The 16752-nt window shown below is 51.1% G+C and overlaps 2 protein-coding genes across 3 annotated transcripts; both read left to right on the top strand.

Annotated features, from left to right (window-relative positions):
- Nucleotides 1-1782: 1782 nt before the first annotated feature.
- Tbc1d10b (TBC1 domain family member 10B) lies at nt 1783-12047 on the top strand. Its single transcript, XM_031388375.1, has 9 exons — nt 1783-2846; nt 5941-6040; nt 6298-6405; nt 6503-6609; nt 9395-9509; nt 9634-9699; nt 9888-10077; nt 10380-10534; nt 10619-12047. The coding sequence occupies exons 1-9, from the start codon at nt 1909-1911 to the stop codon at nt 11258-11260; spliced, it is 2421 nt and encodes an 806-aa protein (XP_031244235.1). The 5' UTR covers nt 1783-1908; the 3' UTR covers nt 11261-12047.
- Nucleotides 12048-13749: 1702 nt separating this feature from the next.
- On the top strand, nt 13750-16290 carry Cd2bp2 (CD2 cytoplasmic tail binding protein 2). 2 transcript variants are annotated; one of them, XM_031388377.1, is made up of 7 exons: nt 13750-13933; nt 14393-14493; nt 14821-14956; nt 15075-15232; nt 15334-15772; nt 15851-15957; nt 16033-16290. In XM_031388377.1, the coding sequence occupies exons 2-7, from the start codon at nt 14416-14418 to the stop codon at nt 16141-16143; spliced, it is 1029 nt and encodes a 342-aa protein (XP_031244237.1). In that variant the 5' UTR covers nt 13750-13933; nt 14393-14415; the 3' UTR covers nt 16144-16290. The 2 variants fall into 2 exon arrangements, with proteins under 2 accessions (XP_031244237.1, XP_031244236.1); XM_031388376.1 differs by having other exon boundaries at nt 13751-13919.
- The last annotated feature ends 462 nt before the right edge of the window (nt 16291-16752 follow it).

The following is a 16752-nucleotide window of genomic DNA, read 5'->3' as shown; positions in this document are numbered from 1 at the left end:
AGTCCAAGTTATTAGCTAATGAGTACATAAAAGAGGTGGATAACAATTGTTAGCATTCTGTATAAACTCCACCCCCACAGATATCTGGCAGCAGTCAGGTATGCTCCTCCCCATGGTTACCTGGCAACAGCCAGGTAGGCCTGGCCTTATAGAAGGGGCTGCTTGCCTTCTCCTCTCTTACTCCTGCTTCTCTCCCTTTTCTCTAACCCCCTTGCTCCCCCCCCTCATCCCCTTCCCCCCTCTCCATGTGACCATGGTCATCCCCTACTTCTCTCTCCTTCTCTCTGCCTTTCTCTGCCTCTACTACCCTCTTAACTCCTCTCCCCACGCCCTAAATAAACTCTAATCTATACTATACTGGCGTGTGTCTAGTCCCTCAGGGTGACGGGATGCCTCGGCATGGGCCTGCCGAGGCACCCCCTACCCCCACAACTCGCCAGAACATATTCTTATAGCTCTTTCTCTTTTTATGGTCACAACAACAATAGGGTTTGGTTCTTGAATCCTCCAAAGAACAGGAATGCAGATATGGAGGGTTCGTGGTATTGAGGATTCGTAGATTTGGGTTCTGAGATGGGACCTCCACCCACACGCCTGGAGAGTGAAGTAGTATTCAGAGGGATACGGTTTCAGAAATTGCAGTGTTTGGGGGAGAAGCTGAGTTTGTATACGGGAACTTAGAGAAACCTGGTCTGAGTTCCTGCCTGAAATAGGGAATTGAGAGAGATGAGTCTTTTAGAGGACTGACTATAGTTTAACTAGAGACAGAAAGAGTACTGATGAGGGCACTGGGTTTGTGGTGCGGCTTAGGAGCTGAATGAACAGGGGCTCTTTTGGAAACCCAAGGCCAGTACGGCACTCTTATTGGCTAGGAGCCGCACCGATGCTCCAGGCTCTTCTCAGTGATGTCCCCAGTTGTCACCTCCTCTCAGCGCTTGTCTCTGGTTGTCACTGACTATTCTTGCTCTGGCACCGCCTGCTGGCAGCATCCCTGCCCCTCGAAGCTGAGAGTGTGTTATCTATCTTCCTACCCTTATGCAAAGTGGAGAAAGGCAGTCATTGGCTAACTAGTTAATCACAAGTTAAACCCGCCTCTCCCTGGTTGTCATTCCTTCCTGATCGTCTCAGGAAGTCTAAGAATTTTTCGGCTCTTTCTATTGACTGTGGCTGCTGTCATCATAGGAATAGACGTGACCGTCAGTCAATTTGACTGCCTAGCCCTCTTTTTATTGGTTCCCTTTTCACCATTTCCATTAGCTAACAAGTTCCTAGTCCCTGCCTCTTACTGCCCAGCACCAGCCTCATTCCCCGCCCTTCAGCCATCACTCACTCTTCAGTTGTGTTTATTGGCCTGGAGGCTCAAGATCTCTCTTTTCTATTGCTTGTTTTTCTTCGTCCTGCCTCCGCCTTCTTCATTTCCTCTTTCTAGGATACCCACCCTCTTCCCGCCTCTCACCCCACCCACCCGTCCATCGATTGGCAGGAACTCAGTTTTCTCTCTCCTATTATCTGTCCTGATCCTATGGAGGGGGCGGGAGGTTAAAAAAAAAAAAAAAAAAAAAAAGAGGGGCGCCGGAGGGCCTTTCCTCGCGCAGGCGTAGTTGGCCGAGGCAGCGGCGGCTCCTCCGCGTCTGCGCAGGCGCGACGTCGGCAGCCGGCCCCTCGCTGGGAAGGGGCGGCGCGAGCGCGCGAGTCGGGTGAGAGGCCGGGAGACCCCGGCGCGAGCGCCGTCGACCCTTGCCCCGCCTGCGCGCGCCGCCCGCCGCCCGGTCCCGCCCCGCCCCCGGCGCGCGCCGGGCCGCGCCCTTCGCCCTCTCTGCAGCCCGGGCGGGCTGCTCCGGGCGGCCTGAGGGGCGGCGCCTTCTGCGGCCTCCCCGGCGGGGGGGATGTGAGGGGCAGCCCGCAGCTATGGAGCCGGGCCCGGCGCCCCTTGTGGCCCCGCCGCGCCGTCACGGCGCGCCCGCTGCCCCTTCGCCCCCGCCCCGGGGTTCCCGGGCCGGGTCGCACTTAGTGACTACATCAGGACCGCCAGTGACTACAGCTACTTCGGCCCCCGTCGACCTGGTGCCCCCCGGGGAGGCTCGACCCGCCTGGGTCCCAGGAACGTCGCAGACCTCCGCCTCGACACCCACGAAAGCGACGGGCAGCACGGTGGTGGAGCTAACCCTGGAGGCCTCACCCGAAGCCGCGAAGACGCAAGAGGTCCCCGCACCGGCGGCAGAGACAGGGGCCGAGACGTCGGTGGCCGTGGCTTTAGGGACAGACACTCCAAAGACGGAAGAGGCTCGAGCCTCCCCTATCCCGGGACCGGGGACCCCCACTCGGACACCTTCCAGAACGGCGCCTGGAGCCCTGACTGCCAAACCCCCGCTTGCCCCCAAGCCGGGAACCACAGTGGCTTCAGGAGTGACTGCTCGGGGTGGAGCAGGACAGGTGGCAGGTGGACATGGAGCTGCTACATCAGCATCAGCAGGGCCGGTGCCTGAGGAACCCTCAGGGCCTGTCGCAGGCCCTCCCGGGACGTGCGAGGCTCCGGCTCCGGCTCCGGCTCCGGCTCCGGCTCTGGCTCCGGTGGCTGTGGTGACAGTGACCCCAGCCCCGGAGCCTGTTGAAAACTTTCAAGACCTGGGCTCCACGTCCAGTCTAGGACCTGGCATCTCTGGGCCTCGAGGGCAGGCCCCAGACACCCTGAGCTACTTGGACTCCGTGAGCCTCATGTCAGGGACCTTGGAGTCCTTGCCGGATGATGTGAGCTCCATGGGTTCAGACTCGGAGATAAATGGGCTGGCCCTGCGCAAGACGGACAAGTATGGTTTCCTTGGGGGCAGCCAGTACTCAGGCAGCCTGTGAGTACACACTGGGCACCCCGTGGGGGGCTGCCTGTGGACGCGGAGGTGGTGGGGAGGGGAAGGGAGGAGAGGGGATGCACCTGGCCGGTCCTGATCCAGGGAGTCATTAGCAGGAGCTGCAGTGCCCAGAGCATCCTGGGGTTTCTATGACTTCAGAGTTGAGGATCAGGGATCAAGGCAGCCATCTAGGTTTTAAGCCTAGACCTTGTGTAGGCCCGTGTCCTTGAGCTAGAAGTGTCCCCGTTTCGGTGCCTCAGTTTCCTCTATGAAGAGAGGAGTTGAATGAGTTGATACCTACTAAGCAGCTAAGATGCCAGCTGCTTGGTATGAAGCTCTTAAGCAAAAAGGCCAAACATTCTGAAAGTTGGTTGGGCCAGGGTTCTGGTAGGAATCTTAGGTCTCTGAGGGCAAGAGGTATGCAGAATAGCAGTAGGGGTATGGGTGGGCAATGGGCAGAATGGTGGAGTGAGGAAGTCTGCTCGATGGAGGAGAGACCCTGAAGGCAGGGCTTTTGTGAGAGGGCAGTTTTGTATTTTCATTGAAGGAAAAGGGTGGGGGTGGCCTCTTCCCCATTTCCTCATCTCCCCTGCCCTAGTCGAGCTTTCCTAGTTCCTTCCAGGGAGGGGCCTGAGTCACTCCTAAGGTGGGGGTGTGTGAGATTGGCCTGACTTCTTCCTTCTCTCTCTCTGGATCCTGACCATTGCTCCTGTGCCCCCTTAACCTGCTTGCTGGTCGGTAACCTGGTTAGCTCAGCCTGGAGCATCGCCTGAGGACACTGCAGCCAGGTTCTGCACTGAGCACTAACTCAAGTCCTACTCTCACTGCACTCATCTGGAGGGAATGCCCAAACAGAAGCAGTGTAATTGGTTGGGTGTAGCCTAGAGATGAGAGGGCTCTGTAAGCACCTGAATGTGAGAATTCCCCTGAAGAGCATCTGAGTCAGGAGATGGGGTGGGAGAGTAATACAGGCAGGGCTTGGAAGCTAGCAAAACTCAGAAAACTTGATTGGGCACCAACATTCAGTCTGAACTCTCAAGTTTGACACTGGTCTTTTCTCCTGCGTGTCTTTTATCTCATAAGAAACAAAACTAGACTTGCTTCCCTCATATAACATGGATCTGTGTGACTAGGGGACATTCCTCTGTACTAGTTTGTCCAGAGGAACTTGGTTACAATTTGGTTTTAGAATATCACTCCTGTGTCAGGCACTCTGCTGGGTGCTGTGTTTCTGCTTTATAAGTTTGACACTTCAGAATCTATCTTCTACGCCAGAGGAATTGCCTCTGAGGCAAGGCTGGTTGTAACGTATTAGCATAAACACTACTTTCTCCCACAGGGTAAAGTCCAAGCTCTATTGCCCACACACTGGCTCCATTGCCCCGCTGTGCTCATCTCTGTGGTCTCAGCACCAGTCTGTTAGACTGTGTATTACATTAGTAGTGTGTTATTCAGGCTGTCCACCTGCCAGCAATGCTTTTCCCCTTCTTTGCCTCTAGTTTCTCTTCACCCCTTTTGGTACACTTCTGATATCTTTTTTTTTTCCAGGAAGCCTTCCCTGATATCTACTGTCCTTGTAATAATGACTCTGTGTGAATCTTTTGCCAGTCCATCTCTCGTGTCATAGTGGACATTCCTCCCCTTTCTGTTTGTTTTTTTATTTTACGTGTATGGGTGTTTTGCCTGCACTTCTATCTATGCACTATGTGCATATAGTGCCCAGGGAGGCAAGAAGAGATCTTCAGATCCTCTGGAATTACAGACCATTGTGAGCTGCCACATGGGTGCTGGGAACTGAGTCCTGGTTCTCTACAAGAGCATCCAGTGCTCTTAGAGCTGAGCCAGCTCTCCCACCCTTCCCTTCCTTTGTAAGTTGTAATGTTCCTTGAGACAGGAAAAGTGCCTTAATCTCTCCAGCCCTGAGAGTGTAGAACTGACATTGATGTAATATGAGATGATGTCTCTAAGGAGTTTCTAGCACAGAATAAATTAACATCTGTTGTGCTCTTATTTAACAGTCTTTTTTGTATTTTCTTACTAGTTCTTATAACTGTAGGTAGTGACATCCCATTTATAGCTGAGGAAGAGACTCAAATTACTCACATGTCAAGACTTTGTAGCTTCTTTTTGGTTTTTCGAAACGGTTTTTCTGTATAGCCCTGGCTGTTCTGGAACTCACCCTGTAGACCAGGCTGGCCTCAAACTCAGAAATCTGCCTGCCTCTGCTTTCCAAGTGCTGGGATTAAAGGCATGTGCCACCATTGCCCGGCAAGACTTTGTAGCTTCTAAGGCACAGAACTTTGAGCTTAGTCTAGAATTTTTAAATCCATGGTCTTTCTTCCATTTCGTTCTCCTGTAACTGGCTCCTGTACGTAACAATTTCTAGACAGATGGAGCACCTTGAGCATGGAGCCGACAGAATAGCATGAGGGCAGAAAAATTAATTTGCTTGGGAATCTGGGGAGGTTGCAAAAAGGAGGAGGAGGAGGAGGAGAGAAAGTCACAGATGGTCCAAGAAATCTCATGTCTCATAGGATAAAATGACACATGTAAGGCCATTGGTATGAGCTCCTGCTACAGGGTGTTTACAGGTTCTTTCAGGTATATATTGTTTCTCTCGACCTTACAAATGAGGAAATTGAGGCTTAGAAAATTAAGTGACTTGTTCAAGGTCACATAATAAATAAATGGTAAAACTAGGACTTGGATCCAGATTTAATACAAAATGTGGCTTATAGTTAATTTTTTTTTTTTTTTTTTTTGCAGTGCTGGGGCTAAATTCAGAGCCTTTCACATGCAAGAGAAGCACAGTACCACTCAAGTACATCCTCAGCCACAATGTGTCTTTTCATTATGACCGAAGTTGGATGTGTCAGAGTGGGATTTAAATTATCTGTGTAGAAATCCAGTAGGGAAGGAAGCCTAAAGTGTGCTGGACTGGGCTGTGGATGGTCAAGGGTTCAGACGTTTTGATCTCACACAATTTCTAGTTTCTCAGTTGAGCCTGAGGGAACTAGCTGGCTCAGTTTCCCCAGCAGCTTGGGGCTCTGCACTATTGCCACTGACCTCTTCCATACATACTCCAATTCTGCAGAGAGAGCTCTATTCCTGTGGATGTGGCTCGGCAGCGGGAGCTCAAGTGGCTGGAGATGTTCAGTAACTGGGATAAGTGGCTGTCACGGCGTTTCCAGAAGGTTTGAGGGCTGTATAGTGGGCTGGGCAATGCACAAGGGTGGGGAGTGGAAACTGATAATACCTGCCCTCCTAGCACATTGAGGATCAGAGGTACTTGGCACTGGGAGGAGGAACTTTAAACTGTAGCCAGACCAGGTCCAATGTTGTCACATCTGGCATATGGGAGGAATGTCTCTGGGAGCCTGATGGCTGGTGGGGAAAGCTTAGAGAACGTTCCAGGCCTGAAGATGTCACCCTAGATGTTACTCTACCTTAGGTAAAGCTGCGCTGCCGGAAAGGAATCCCCTCCTCTCTCAGAGCCAAGGCCTGGCAGTACCTGTCTAATAGCAAGGAACTCCTGGAGCAGAACCCGGGCAAGTTTGAGGTTTGTGCAACTCTAGGGTGGGGGATATGTGGCCCTGTCTCTGCAGGAGAAATCAGTTCTCCCAGATCCTGAGGTAAACCCTACTGTCCCACTGCAGGAGCTGGAACGGGCTCCTGGGGACCCCAAGTGGCTGGATGTGATTGAGAAGGACCTGCATCGCCAGTTCCCTTTCCATGAGATGTTTGCTGCTCGAGGAGGGCATGGGTAAGAGCCTGACTGTGGATCAGTTGGCAAACATCTGTTGAAGGTTCCAGGTAGATATAAGGCTTGATCTAAGCAATTTATGCCCTCTAGGGCTCTTAGAATTCTGAGTGATTGTTAATCAGTTCAGTTAAATGTCAAGCAGTGTTAAGAGAAATGTCTGGTGAAGGAGATTCTAATTTGGGCCTTCATATAGGTACATCAAGGACTAGTTGAGGTTGTATTTGTGCTGGGTTTTAAAAGCTAGTTGGGGCTGAGGCAAGGTAGGGTTTTCCTTCCTGGGAAGTTGTATAGCAGTGTGTAGACAGTAGGTTTTTATAGAGCTGAATCTGGAAGGAAGTTCGGCCAGATCACCAAGGACCAAGACACTTGGACTTTTATTCTGTGGGTTAGAGGCTTCCTTCAGATGAAGCATGTGTACCACTCCTTCTAGTACGTAAAGTAACCTTAGGTAGTTATACGGACTTTTGTTGTTGTGTTGGATCTTATGCCTTGGGCCTCTAACATGCTAGGCAAGTGTCCTACCACTCAGCTAGTTCTCAGCTCTAGATGAACATTTTTCATGAAATATATATTTTCCTTATGTAATACAGTAAAACAATAGTATATTTTTTTTCCTTTGAGATAGGGTCTGACTAAGTAGATCACAGTGACTTCAAATTCAGATCTATCTCTGCCTCCCAAATGCTAGGATACCACCATAGTCATAGGCAGCTAATTTGTTTATTTATTATTTTCATGAGTGACCTTGAACTTTCTGGGTAGCCCAGAGTATCTTGAACTCAGTGTTCTGCTGCAGCCTAAGTGTTAGAATTATAGATAAGTACTGTGCATAGCTTAAACAAACACATTTATCAGTATGTTCATCTTTCAACAGTTATTGAGTACTTACTTCTCCTAGGTACTATTCTAGTCACAGATGACAGCAATGACCCAAAACCTAAAAGCTGTCTTCTGTGTGAATACAGTCCTTGATGGAGGAAAGTTTGTGAAATATGTAAATTAGTGGTCAGCACTAGTGAGGGTTTAGACAGTAGAGGAGAATGGAGAATGTGTGAGGACAGGATTCAAGAGCACAAAGTACAAGAGACTTGCTACTTACAAATAAAGACAAGAGAACTGGAAGAAATATAGGTTTGGGTTATGTCAAGTTTTAGAGTCAGACATGGTAGCTCATACCTATAGTCTTGGGTACTTAGGTAGACTTTGGTGGTGGTGGGCATGGGGGGGGGAGGGGCTGTGGATCAGACCAGCCCTTAGGAAGCTGTGGCAGGAGGATTGTCATGAGTTTAAGGCCAGCCTAACATACTCTTGAGTTCCAGAACAATTTGACTAGAGTATGACTCTGTCTCAAGCCAGGTGGGGGTTACAAACTGGAAATGCAGGGGATGTAGGCAGGTTGGGTACCCAGTGTATTATAAGTCTGGATTTCAGGAAAGAAGAGGGTTTGTGTTATTTGTTTGAGATGGGGTTTCTTTGTGTAGTTCTGGCTATTCTGGAACTCACTCTGTAAATCAGGCTGGCCTTGAACTTGGAGATCTACCTGCCTCTGCTGGGATTAAAGGTGTATGCCACCACTGCCTGGCGCAGGAAAGAAGTTTAAATTGGTGATAAATTGGAAATTGGAAGTGTGTTCATGGACGGATTAGGCTCACTGATTGGACAAGATATCACCAAGCAGCAAGCATAGGTACAAAAGGAAGATGTGACCTGGTGGGGTAGCACACATCTTTCAGTCCCAGCAATGGGGAGGCAGAAGCAGGTGGATCCTTGTATTAGATAAAATAATCAGCATCATCAGATGTGTTACCTCTTTAGCACTTTTGCAAAGTAAATAGCAAAGTAAACAATCAGAGATGGTGATGTAACTCACTCAGTAGAGTGTTTGTCCAGCATGCAGGAAGCTCTGAATTTGATTTCCAGTACCACAGAAAGCTAAGTGTGATGGTGTATGCCTTTAATCCTGGTACTGGAGAGGTGGAGGCAGGGGGATCAGAGTTAGGGTCACTTTTGGGGGTTGGAATCCAGCAAGTGCTCATGAAACCCCATCTCAGGAATTTTAAAGAAACAGTGAAGTAGTTGGAGATATAAGGATCACATCTGAGTGAGTGGATTTGGGGTGGTACTAGTACAAGCAGTGTTAGCAGTGTGACTGCAGGCAGGGAGATCGGGAGACTAAGAGATAGAACTCAGAGATGGAAGAAGCTGTGGGTGGAGAAAAGAGCTTAGAGAATTGAGTTCAGGATATAGTATTCCTCATACTTGGCGGCTACCCTCTGGGAATGCAGAAAACTGTTTTTGAGTAGATGGAAATACCAGATATGATGGAACTCAACAAGGAAAAAGAGCAGGGCTAGGGCTGGCTCGATGTAGAGATACGAGAAAGATGTGCGGTACAGCTGGCTTCCTGGCCTTCACTGAGAACCAGGACTAGTGGACAGACTGACATTCAGTGAAACAGATAGTAGTTCAAGACTGCTTGCTCTGGAGGATGAGAACACTTAGCTCCAGGGAGGGCCAGTGCTATGGAGTGGACAGGTTCCTGAAGAATGACTATGATTGCTTTGCGGCTGGCTGCAGCTTAAAGAGGAAATGTGGAGGAAGTCTATGGTATATGCAGCTAAGGGTGAAAAGCCAGGACATAGAATGCTTCAAATGCTGAGCCTCTAGTAGGCAGGGCTAGGAAGGTAGTAAAGCTCTCGAGGTTAGCTTGGAACTTGACGTAAGAGGGTACTGGTCCAGGGTTAGGGGCAGGTTTGATGATTGCCATCTTCTGTACTCCCCTTAGGCAACAGGACCTGTACCGAATCCTGAAGGCCTATACCATCTACAGGCCTGACGAGGGCTACTGTCAGGCCCAGGCCCCAGTGGCTGCCGTGTTGCTAATGCACATGCCTGCTGAGGTCAGCATAAGTGGACCTGTTTGGGGTGGGGGTGAGAAGATCTAGACATACCTTGGTGAAGGGAGAGCTGTATACTCCCTGCTTCTCAGGCCCCATCCCTGCCTCTTGTTCTTGCCCTTCTTAGCAAGCGTTTTGGTGCCTGGTACAGATCTGCGACAAGTACCTCCCAGGTTACTACAGTGCAGGGTTGGTGAGTGTCTGGACGCTGGGTGCACTGGGGCTGTGACTTTCCACAAGGCTGCCTTAGGACCTTGCCCTGCCTCGTTTGACCTCTGTCCCTCTACCATGGAGGCTAAGATAACCTCTTAGGTTTGATTGTACTCTGAGGAGATCATAGCAAACCAGACCACTTCTTACGGCTCTTCCCACCACCTCTAGGAGGCCATTCAGTTGGATGGAGAGATCTTTTTTGCACTCCTGCGCCGGGTTTCTCCACTGGCACATCGTCACCTTCGGCGGCAGCGCATTGACCCTGTGCTCTACATGACAGAGTGGTTTATGTGCATCTTTGCCCGCACCCTCCCCTGGGCTTCAGTGCTTCGTGTCTGGGACATGTTCTTCTGTGAAGGTATTTCAGTGGCTTGCCGGGCTGAGGGGGGAGGCTAGGATTTGTCACTTTACTGGTATCCAGTAGACAAGTATTGTTGGGCCTAGGCTTCATAATAAACAGCCTGCAGTTTGGAAAAACAGGACCCATCTTGGTTCAGCCACCAACCTAGAGTCTGCTTGCTCTCCAAGAAATCTACAACCCATAGCAACTCTCTTCTCCTGGAAGGGTGGTGTAAACTGCAACAGGGCCTGTCTTGCCTTCATAAGACAGGTTGAGATCCTGGACCTGATTTCTCTTTGCATTCTGCTCCGACCCTGTAGGCGTTAAGATCATCTTCCGAGTGGCTCTGGTCTTACTGCGACACACACTGGGTTCTGTGGAAAAGCTGCGCTCTTGTCAAGGCATGTATGAAACCATGGAGCAGCTTCGAAACTTGCCTCAACAGTGTATGCAGGAGGACTTCCTGGTACATGAGGTAGGCCATGAGCCTCAGCACACCCTGACCTGCTTCAGCCCATCCCACACAGGTCTACACTCTGGCTCCCATATCTCTGTCTAGGTAACCAACCTCCCAGTAACAGAAGCATGGATTGAGCGGGAGAATGCAGCGCAACTGAAGAAGTGGCGAGAAACTAGGGGAGAGCTGCAGTATCGGCCCTCACGGCGACTACACGGCTCCCGAGCCATCCACGAGGAACGCAGGCGGCAGCAGCCACCCCTGGGCCCTTCCTCTAGCCTCCTCAGCCTTCCTAGTCTCAAGAGCAGAGGCTCTCGGGCAGTTGGAGGGGCTCCTTCCCCACCACCTCCTGTCCGCAGGGCGAGTGCTGGGCCTGTTCCTGGGGCTGTCGTCATCGCTGAGGGACTGCATCCATCCCTTCCTTCACCTACTGGCAACAGCACCCCACTAGGCACCAGCAAGGAGATCAGGCGCCAGGAGAAAGAGCGGCAGAAACAGGAGAAAGAGCGAGAGAAGGAGCGGCAGAGGCAGGAGAAGGAGCGGGAAAGGCAGGAGAAGGAGCGGCAGAAGTGGGAAAAAGAGCAAGAGAAGGAACAGCAGAAGCAGGAAAAGGAGCGGCAGAAGCTGGAGAAGAAGGGCCAAGGCCGGAAAGTTTCCTTGCGTCGAAAGGCAGATGGGCCCCCAGCACCCCATGATGGTGGGGACAGGTCAGCAGCTGAGGCCCGGCAGGATGCTTACTTTTGACCTCTGGTTGGGTCTGGATGGCATGGCCCTCCTCCTTTCCCTTCAGCCAAGAGCAGCCCTGGCAGGGGTGTTCTCCCAGCTCCCTTGGCAGGCTCTTCCTTTTTCTAAGGAAAGTGGCTTGATTCCCCTGACTCCTTGCCAGCTGCTGATCCTACATGGCCAGGACAGCCACAGTGCATGGGACAGCTACATTACCTAGGGTAACAGTGACCAAGTCTGGAGACTCTTTTGTCCAGTTAGGATCAGCTTGGGTCTCTGTCACGCCTATGAAATCCTTCTGGGGTGCTGTCTTACACTCTGGTGGCTTCCCTTAGATGGTGGAGCTAGGTTCCTTTTCCTGTCTTGGGGCCCTGCCTGTCACCCCACTGCCTACTGGGGGGCAAGGCTGTTTTCTCTCCTGGATATCCTTCCTTGTGTTGTAATTATGTACAGAAGGTCAGGTTGGCCTGGGGTGGGTGCTCTGTCCTTTCTCCTTTCCACAGCGCTTCTACACTCCAGTTTATTTAAGAGGATATGCTAGGAGTGCCCTCTGTTTCCTTCCCACCCACGTCCTGCTCTCTGTCCTAACTCACTTGCTTTGTATGCTCAGGGCTCTCTGCTGTAGAGTCAGAAAGCCTGTCTTTCATTTTGTTCCTTTCCAGCCGTCAAGCTCCTCTCTGAATAAGGGTCTTCCCTTGAGTCCAGGGGGTGGAACCCAATGTTTACATTCTCTTCTGTCTTGGTCCCACCCCAGTGGCAGTTTTGTGACACTTTGAGGAACCGGAAAAAGAACCTACTGGTATATCTGGGTCTGTCTCCGGCCTTGTTATTTGAAGAGGGCTGTAGAGTAAGGCGGAGGGAGCCAGAAAGGAAGTGTGATCTCCATAGGTTCAGTGAATCTCATAGGATCCTGCCAGGAACACCTAGCCCACTGGTCCTCAACCTTCATAATGCTGCGACCCTTTATTACAGTTCTTTACGTTGTGGTGACTCCAACCATACGATTATTTTCATTATTACTTAATAACAGTTTACTACTGCTATGAATCAATGTAAGTCTCTGTGTATTCTGATAATCTTAGGCAGCCCCTGTGAATAGTATTTGATCCCCAAAAGGAGTCACAGTAAACTCTTGCTTCATCCTCCATCAACATACATAGTGGCCCAGCTGCTCCTCAGCTGTGCCTGGGATCGCCTTTCCAGCAGCTTCAGTCCCCTGGAAGCTGAAGGTGCAAAACCACCATCTTTAGATTAGACTGGGTTCTTGGTCAGCGGCTTGGTGCCGGTCCTGGTACTGGGCTTCTAGGGTGGACTAGCTGCCTTCCGTTCATCCCAGCAGGCACACATAACCAAATTGCCCAGCTCTTGTTTTCTGTGGATAGCTTTTTGCCACACTCCCTCTACTCTAGGTCAGCATGATAAAAGTGTGGGCTTCTGTAGCCTTAAAGCAGAGCTCCACTTGGCAGTTCTTCAGCAAACGAGAATCAGGGTGTATGGTCTCCAGGTAGAAAAGAAAATTCACTCCAGATGAATCAGCAGTGCAGAGCTGGTGTTTTTTTCAGGGTTCTGTCTGTAACAAGATGCCCTCCTGGTCTAGGACTTGTGTTCTGTACCCACAGAAGAAACTAAGGTCACACTTTCAATGAAGTTTCATGATTCAGAATGAGAAGAAAACCCTTAAGGAGAAAGATGTGGTCCATCTGGCCGCACTCTTCCAGCTCTAGTAGGATCACCTGAGCTATCTAGCCCGAGGGTGGGGATGGGTGGAGGTGTTCAGGTTTGAGTTGTTGTTAGAGCTCCAGATCTCAACCTCACTGTTCAGGAAGATCTCACCTGGCCCCGCCTTTGCAGGAACTGAATTCCAACACCTTGCCAGTTTGCTAAGGGATGAAGTAGGCTTCATCTTGTAGCTGATTCAAGAGTTTTTAGGGGCCTACATGAGAGCAAGGCACTATGGGCTTCTGCCAAGTTACTGGGCACGGATGCCAGTGCCACCTCTTATGATGGCTGTCCCACTACAGAAACTAGGAATTAAGTGGGGAATAGACATGGTGCAAATGACTTCCTGGGTTCTAAAAGGGCTTGGTTTGGAAGGTGCCGAGTGCTTATAATCAGAAGCAGGACTCAGGAAGAAAAGCAAGATTTTCTTAAAAAAACAGACGGACTCATGTTGTATCCCAGACTGGCGTCAATCTCGAGACAATCCTGTTTCAATTTCCTGAGTGTTGGGATTGCGTTAAGGTCGGAAACCCGAGTTTCTACTGAATGCCATTAGGCGTGCAGAACCCTATCCATAAGTGCAAACTGAAACCCAAAGCCCTGTTCGGCCTGTGCCTCTCCATCCAGGCCGTGGGAACCTCTTTAGCAAGCAGAACGCCACGTCCTCATCCAAACCGTAGCCTCCATTGTAGAGGAATAATAAAACATTTCCCGCCATCCTCAAGTCCCGTGAGGCAAGTACGGAGTTCACGCGAGTCTTTACAGTTCTTGCGTCACTTCCTGCAGCGAGTCGGCCTGGGCTAAAGGTACACATCCGCCCTTTTTGAATGGAAGTGAAGCCACTTCCGGGCCCTATGTCGGTCTCCACAGTCTTTTTCCGGGTGGTGAAAGCGGGTGCCCCGGATGTAATACCGGCGAAAGCATCTTTCCTTTTCTTCCCCGCCTAACCCTGGGTTCCTAGGTGAGCGCCGGCGGGTAAGATTGTTTGAATCCCTGCGGGTTTGCGTCGCCTCTAGTTTGTACGCCAAGGACATGGCCGAGCCGGTCGCTACGTGGAATTCAGGGATCGAGGCAACTCTAGCTCTTGGGTCCGACCGGTCTCTGAGGGCGCTCGGGTGGGAGAGGTGGTTGAGCTCAGTAGCTCCGGACTGGTAGGGGAGTGATGACGTAGAGGAACCTGCCTCTATCCCCACCCCACCCCCGCCCCGGGTGGGAGTGCCCACGGGGTCCACGCGGGGGCGGAGATCCTTCACATAGCCTCCCTTCAGGGCCAAACCTATTCCGGACGTCGTGCCTGCTAGTTCTTTTTTCAGATGGTCTAGTGATCCGTCCTCTCTCACATTTACCAGGAAAAATGCTTGTGGCACCTGTAGGCTTTCGCGGTCCTCTCTCCTTACCTAATTTCCCCACGACATATCTTTTCCCGAGGTGCAGCTGGAGGAAATCGACAGCCAGTCATGCCAAAGAGGAAAGTGACTTTTCAGGGTGTTGGAGATGAGGATGATGAAGATGAAATCAGTGTTCCCAAAAAGAAGGTGAGATGGCCAGATGCCTAATTTCTGTGGAGGACTGAGGGAAAAGAAGAGGGAGAAGCTGGGTGATGGTGGCACATGCCTTTAATCCCAGCACTTGGGAGGCAGAGGCAGGCGGATTTCTGAGTTCGAGGCCAGCCTGGTCTACAGAGTGAGTTCCACACAGAGAGACCTTGTCTTGAAAAGCCAAAAAAAAAAAAAAAAAAGAGAAGAGGGAGAAGTCTGATGGGAGGAAAGCTGGGAAGCCAAGGATGTGTTAGTACAGATCCTGGAATATTTGGAAAACTAGCCAGCAGTCTGCATTTCTCATTTGCTTCGGCCTCCTCACAGCTGGTGGACCCTGTGGCTGGAGCAGGTGGTCCTGGGAGCCGCTTCAAAGGCAAACACTCTTTAGACAGTGATGAAGAGGATGATGATGAGGAGGGGTCCAGCAAATATGATATTCTGGCCTCAGAGGATGTAGAAGGTGAGCTATTTCCTAAGCGTTAACTGTGTTGGAGGGACAAGCCTTAAATGGAGGTGGGAGGTGTGCCTGCTTCTCTTTCGCATGTCTAGCATGGGGCCCCCCCATGTCTTTGGTGCAGGTCAGGAAGCAGCTACTCTCCCTAGTGAGGGGGGTGTGAGGATCACACCCTTCAACCTGCAGGAAGAGATGGAGGAAGGCCACTTTGATGCTGATGGCAACTACTTCCTGAACCAGGATGCGCAGATCCGAGACAGCTGGCTGGACAACATTGACTGGGTGTGGCCCAGGAACTGTCCTGGCTGAGGCCTGGGATGCTGGTGCTGGGCCTGGGCCCTGGTGGAAGTTTCTAAGAAGTTACAATTATATTTCCCTTATAGGTGAGGATCAAGGAACGGCCACTCGATAAGCAGCAGGTTTCAGACTCAGAGGAGGAAGACAGCCTGGGCCAGACTCCAATGAGTGCCCAAGCACTCTTGGAGGGACTTTTGGAGTTGCTATTGCCAAGAGAGACAGTGGCTGGGGCACTTAGGCGGCTGGGGGCCCGAGGAGGAGGCAAAGGGAACAACAGCAAGGGGACTGGACGGCCCAATTCCCCCCAGCGTCTAGACCGGCTATCTGGGTTAGCTGATCAAATGGTGGCTCGAGGCAACCTTGGTGTATACCAGGAAACAAGGGAACGGTTAGCTATGCGACTGAAGGGTTTGGGGTGTCGGACCCAGGGATCCCATGACCCCACACCTCCGCCCTCCCTGGACATGTTTGCTGAGGAAGTAGCAGAGGGTGAACTGGAAACCCCAACCGCTACCCATAGAGAAGGTAAGTTTGGAGGGCACAGGAGGGCAGTGTGGTCAGGAGACTGAGTGCTTGAGGCCCAAGTATCTTTCATTGTTTTAGAGGCAGAGTCAGCAGGAGATGGTCTGATGGATGTGATGTGGGAGTATAAATGGGAGAACACAGGGGATGCTGAGCTGTATGGACCCTTCACCAGTGCCCAGATGCAGGTAAGCCCCCTCCTGTCTTGCCTGTCCAGCCTACCGTCTGTCATCTTGTCTCAGTTTTGTCCTCTGTTCTTACAGACCTGGGTGAGCGAAGGTTACTTCCCAGATGGTGTTTATTGCCGGAAGCTGGACCCTCCAGGTGGTCAGTTCTACAATTCCAAGCGCATTGATTTTGATCTCTACACATGAGCCTGCTAAGGGCCCAGTATGGCAGCCCCTTCTTTCTTGGACTTGGCAGAGGAGGCTCCAGCTGCCTTGGGCAGTGAGGATATTGGAGGCCACTAAAAGCCATTGTCTGTTTCCCAATAAAAGCCTTGACTGTGCTGATGGCCAAGAGCCAGGGCTTCTCCTTAGCTCCTTTCAGCTTCACCTGGTAGGTCCTTGAGTGTTCCTCCCAAGAGACTTCTGCACATGCTTCTCTCTGGTGTCCTGGACCACCTCAGTTTTGTTCCCCATCCTTGGAGGCAGAGGTAGGGCCCGTCAGGTATCCTGTGACTTTCCTACTTAGACTTCTGCTTGCTGTGTAAAATTCTCTCCATCACTCTCTTCTCCAGTCTCCCTTGCAAGTCCCTGTTCTGCTGATCTTTGGCTTTTAGGACCTCAAATGCTCTGTCCTGGCAGCTCCCTTATAGCTGGGACATTGGGAAGACTTTGAAATCCTATTGAGAGATCCTCTTAAACATGTATTCTCTTTCTGAGTTCGAGGCCAGCCTGATCTACAGAGTGAGTTCCAGGACAGCCCAGGCTATACAGAGAAACCTTGTCTCTAACCCAACCACCGCCCTACCCCCCCCCCCC

The sequence above is a fragment of the Mastomys coucha genome, unplaced genomic scaffold, assembly GCF_008632895.1.
Source record: "Mastomys coucha isolate ucsf_1 unplaced genomic scaffold, UCSF_Mcou_1 pScaffold21, whole genome shotgun sequence".
NCBI classification, from domain to species: domain Eukaryota; kingdom Metazoa; phylum Chordata; class Mammalia; order Rodentia; family Muridae; genus Mastomys; species Mastomys coucha.
The sequence above is the reverse complement of the archived record's forward strand: the minus strand, read 5'-3'. Positions and strand labels throughout refer to the sequence as shown.

Bases quoted from the DNA above. Each gene is read 5' to 3' on its own strand.
- Tbc1d10b (XM_031388375.1), top strand. From the start codon at position 1,909: ATGGAGCCGGGCCCGGCGCCCCTTGTGGCCCCGCCGCGCCGTCACGGC. The intron at 6,041-6,297 runs GTTTGAGGGCTG...ACTCTACCTTAG, and splicing joins TGTCACGGCGTTTCCAGAAG to GTAAAGCTGCGCTGCCGGAA. The intron at 6,610-9,394 runs GTAAGAGCCTGA...TACTCCCCTTAG, and splicing joins GCTGCTCGAGGAGGGCATGG to GCAACAGGACCTGTACCGAA.
- Cd2bp2 (XM_031388377.1), top strand. From the start codon at position 14,416: ATGCCAAAGAGGAAAGTGACTTTTCAGGGTGTTGGAGATGAGGATGAT. The intron at 15,773-15,850 runs GTAAGTTTGGAG...TCATTGTTTTAG, and splicing joins AACCGCTACCCATAGAGAAG to AGGCAGAGTCAGCAGGAGAT. The intron at 15,958-16,032 runs GTAAGCCCCCTC...CTGTTCTTACAG, and splicing joins TCACCAGTGCCCAGATGCAG to ACCTGGGTGAGCGAAGGTTA.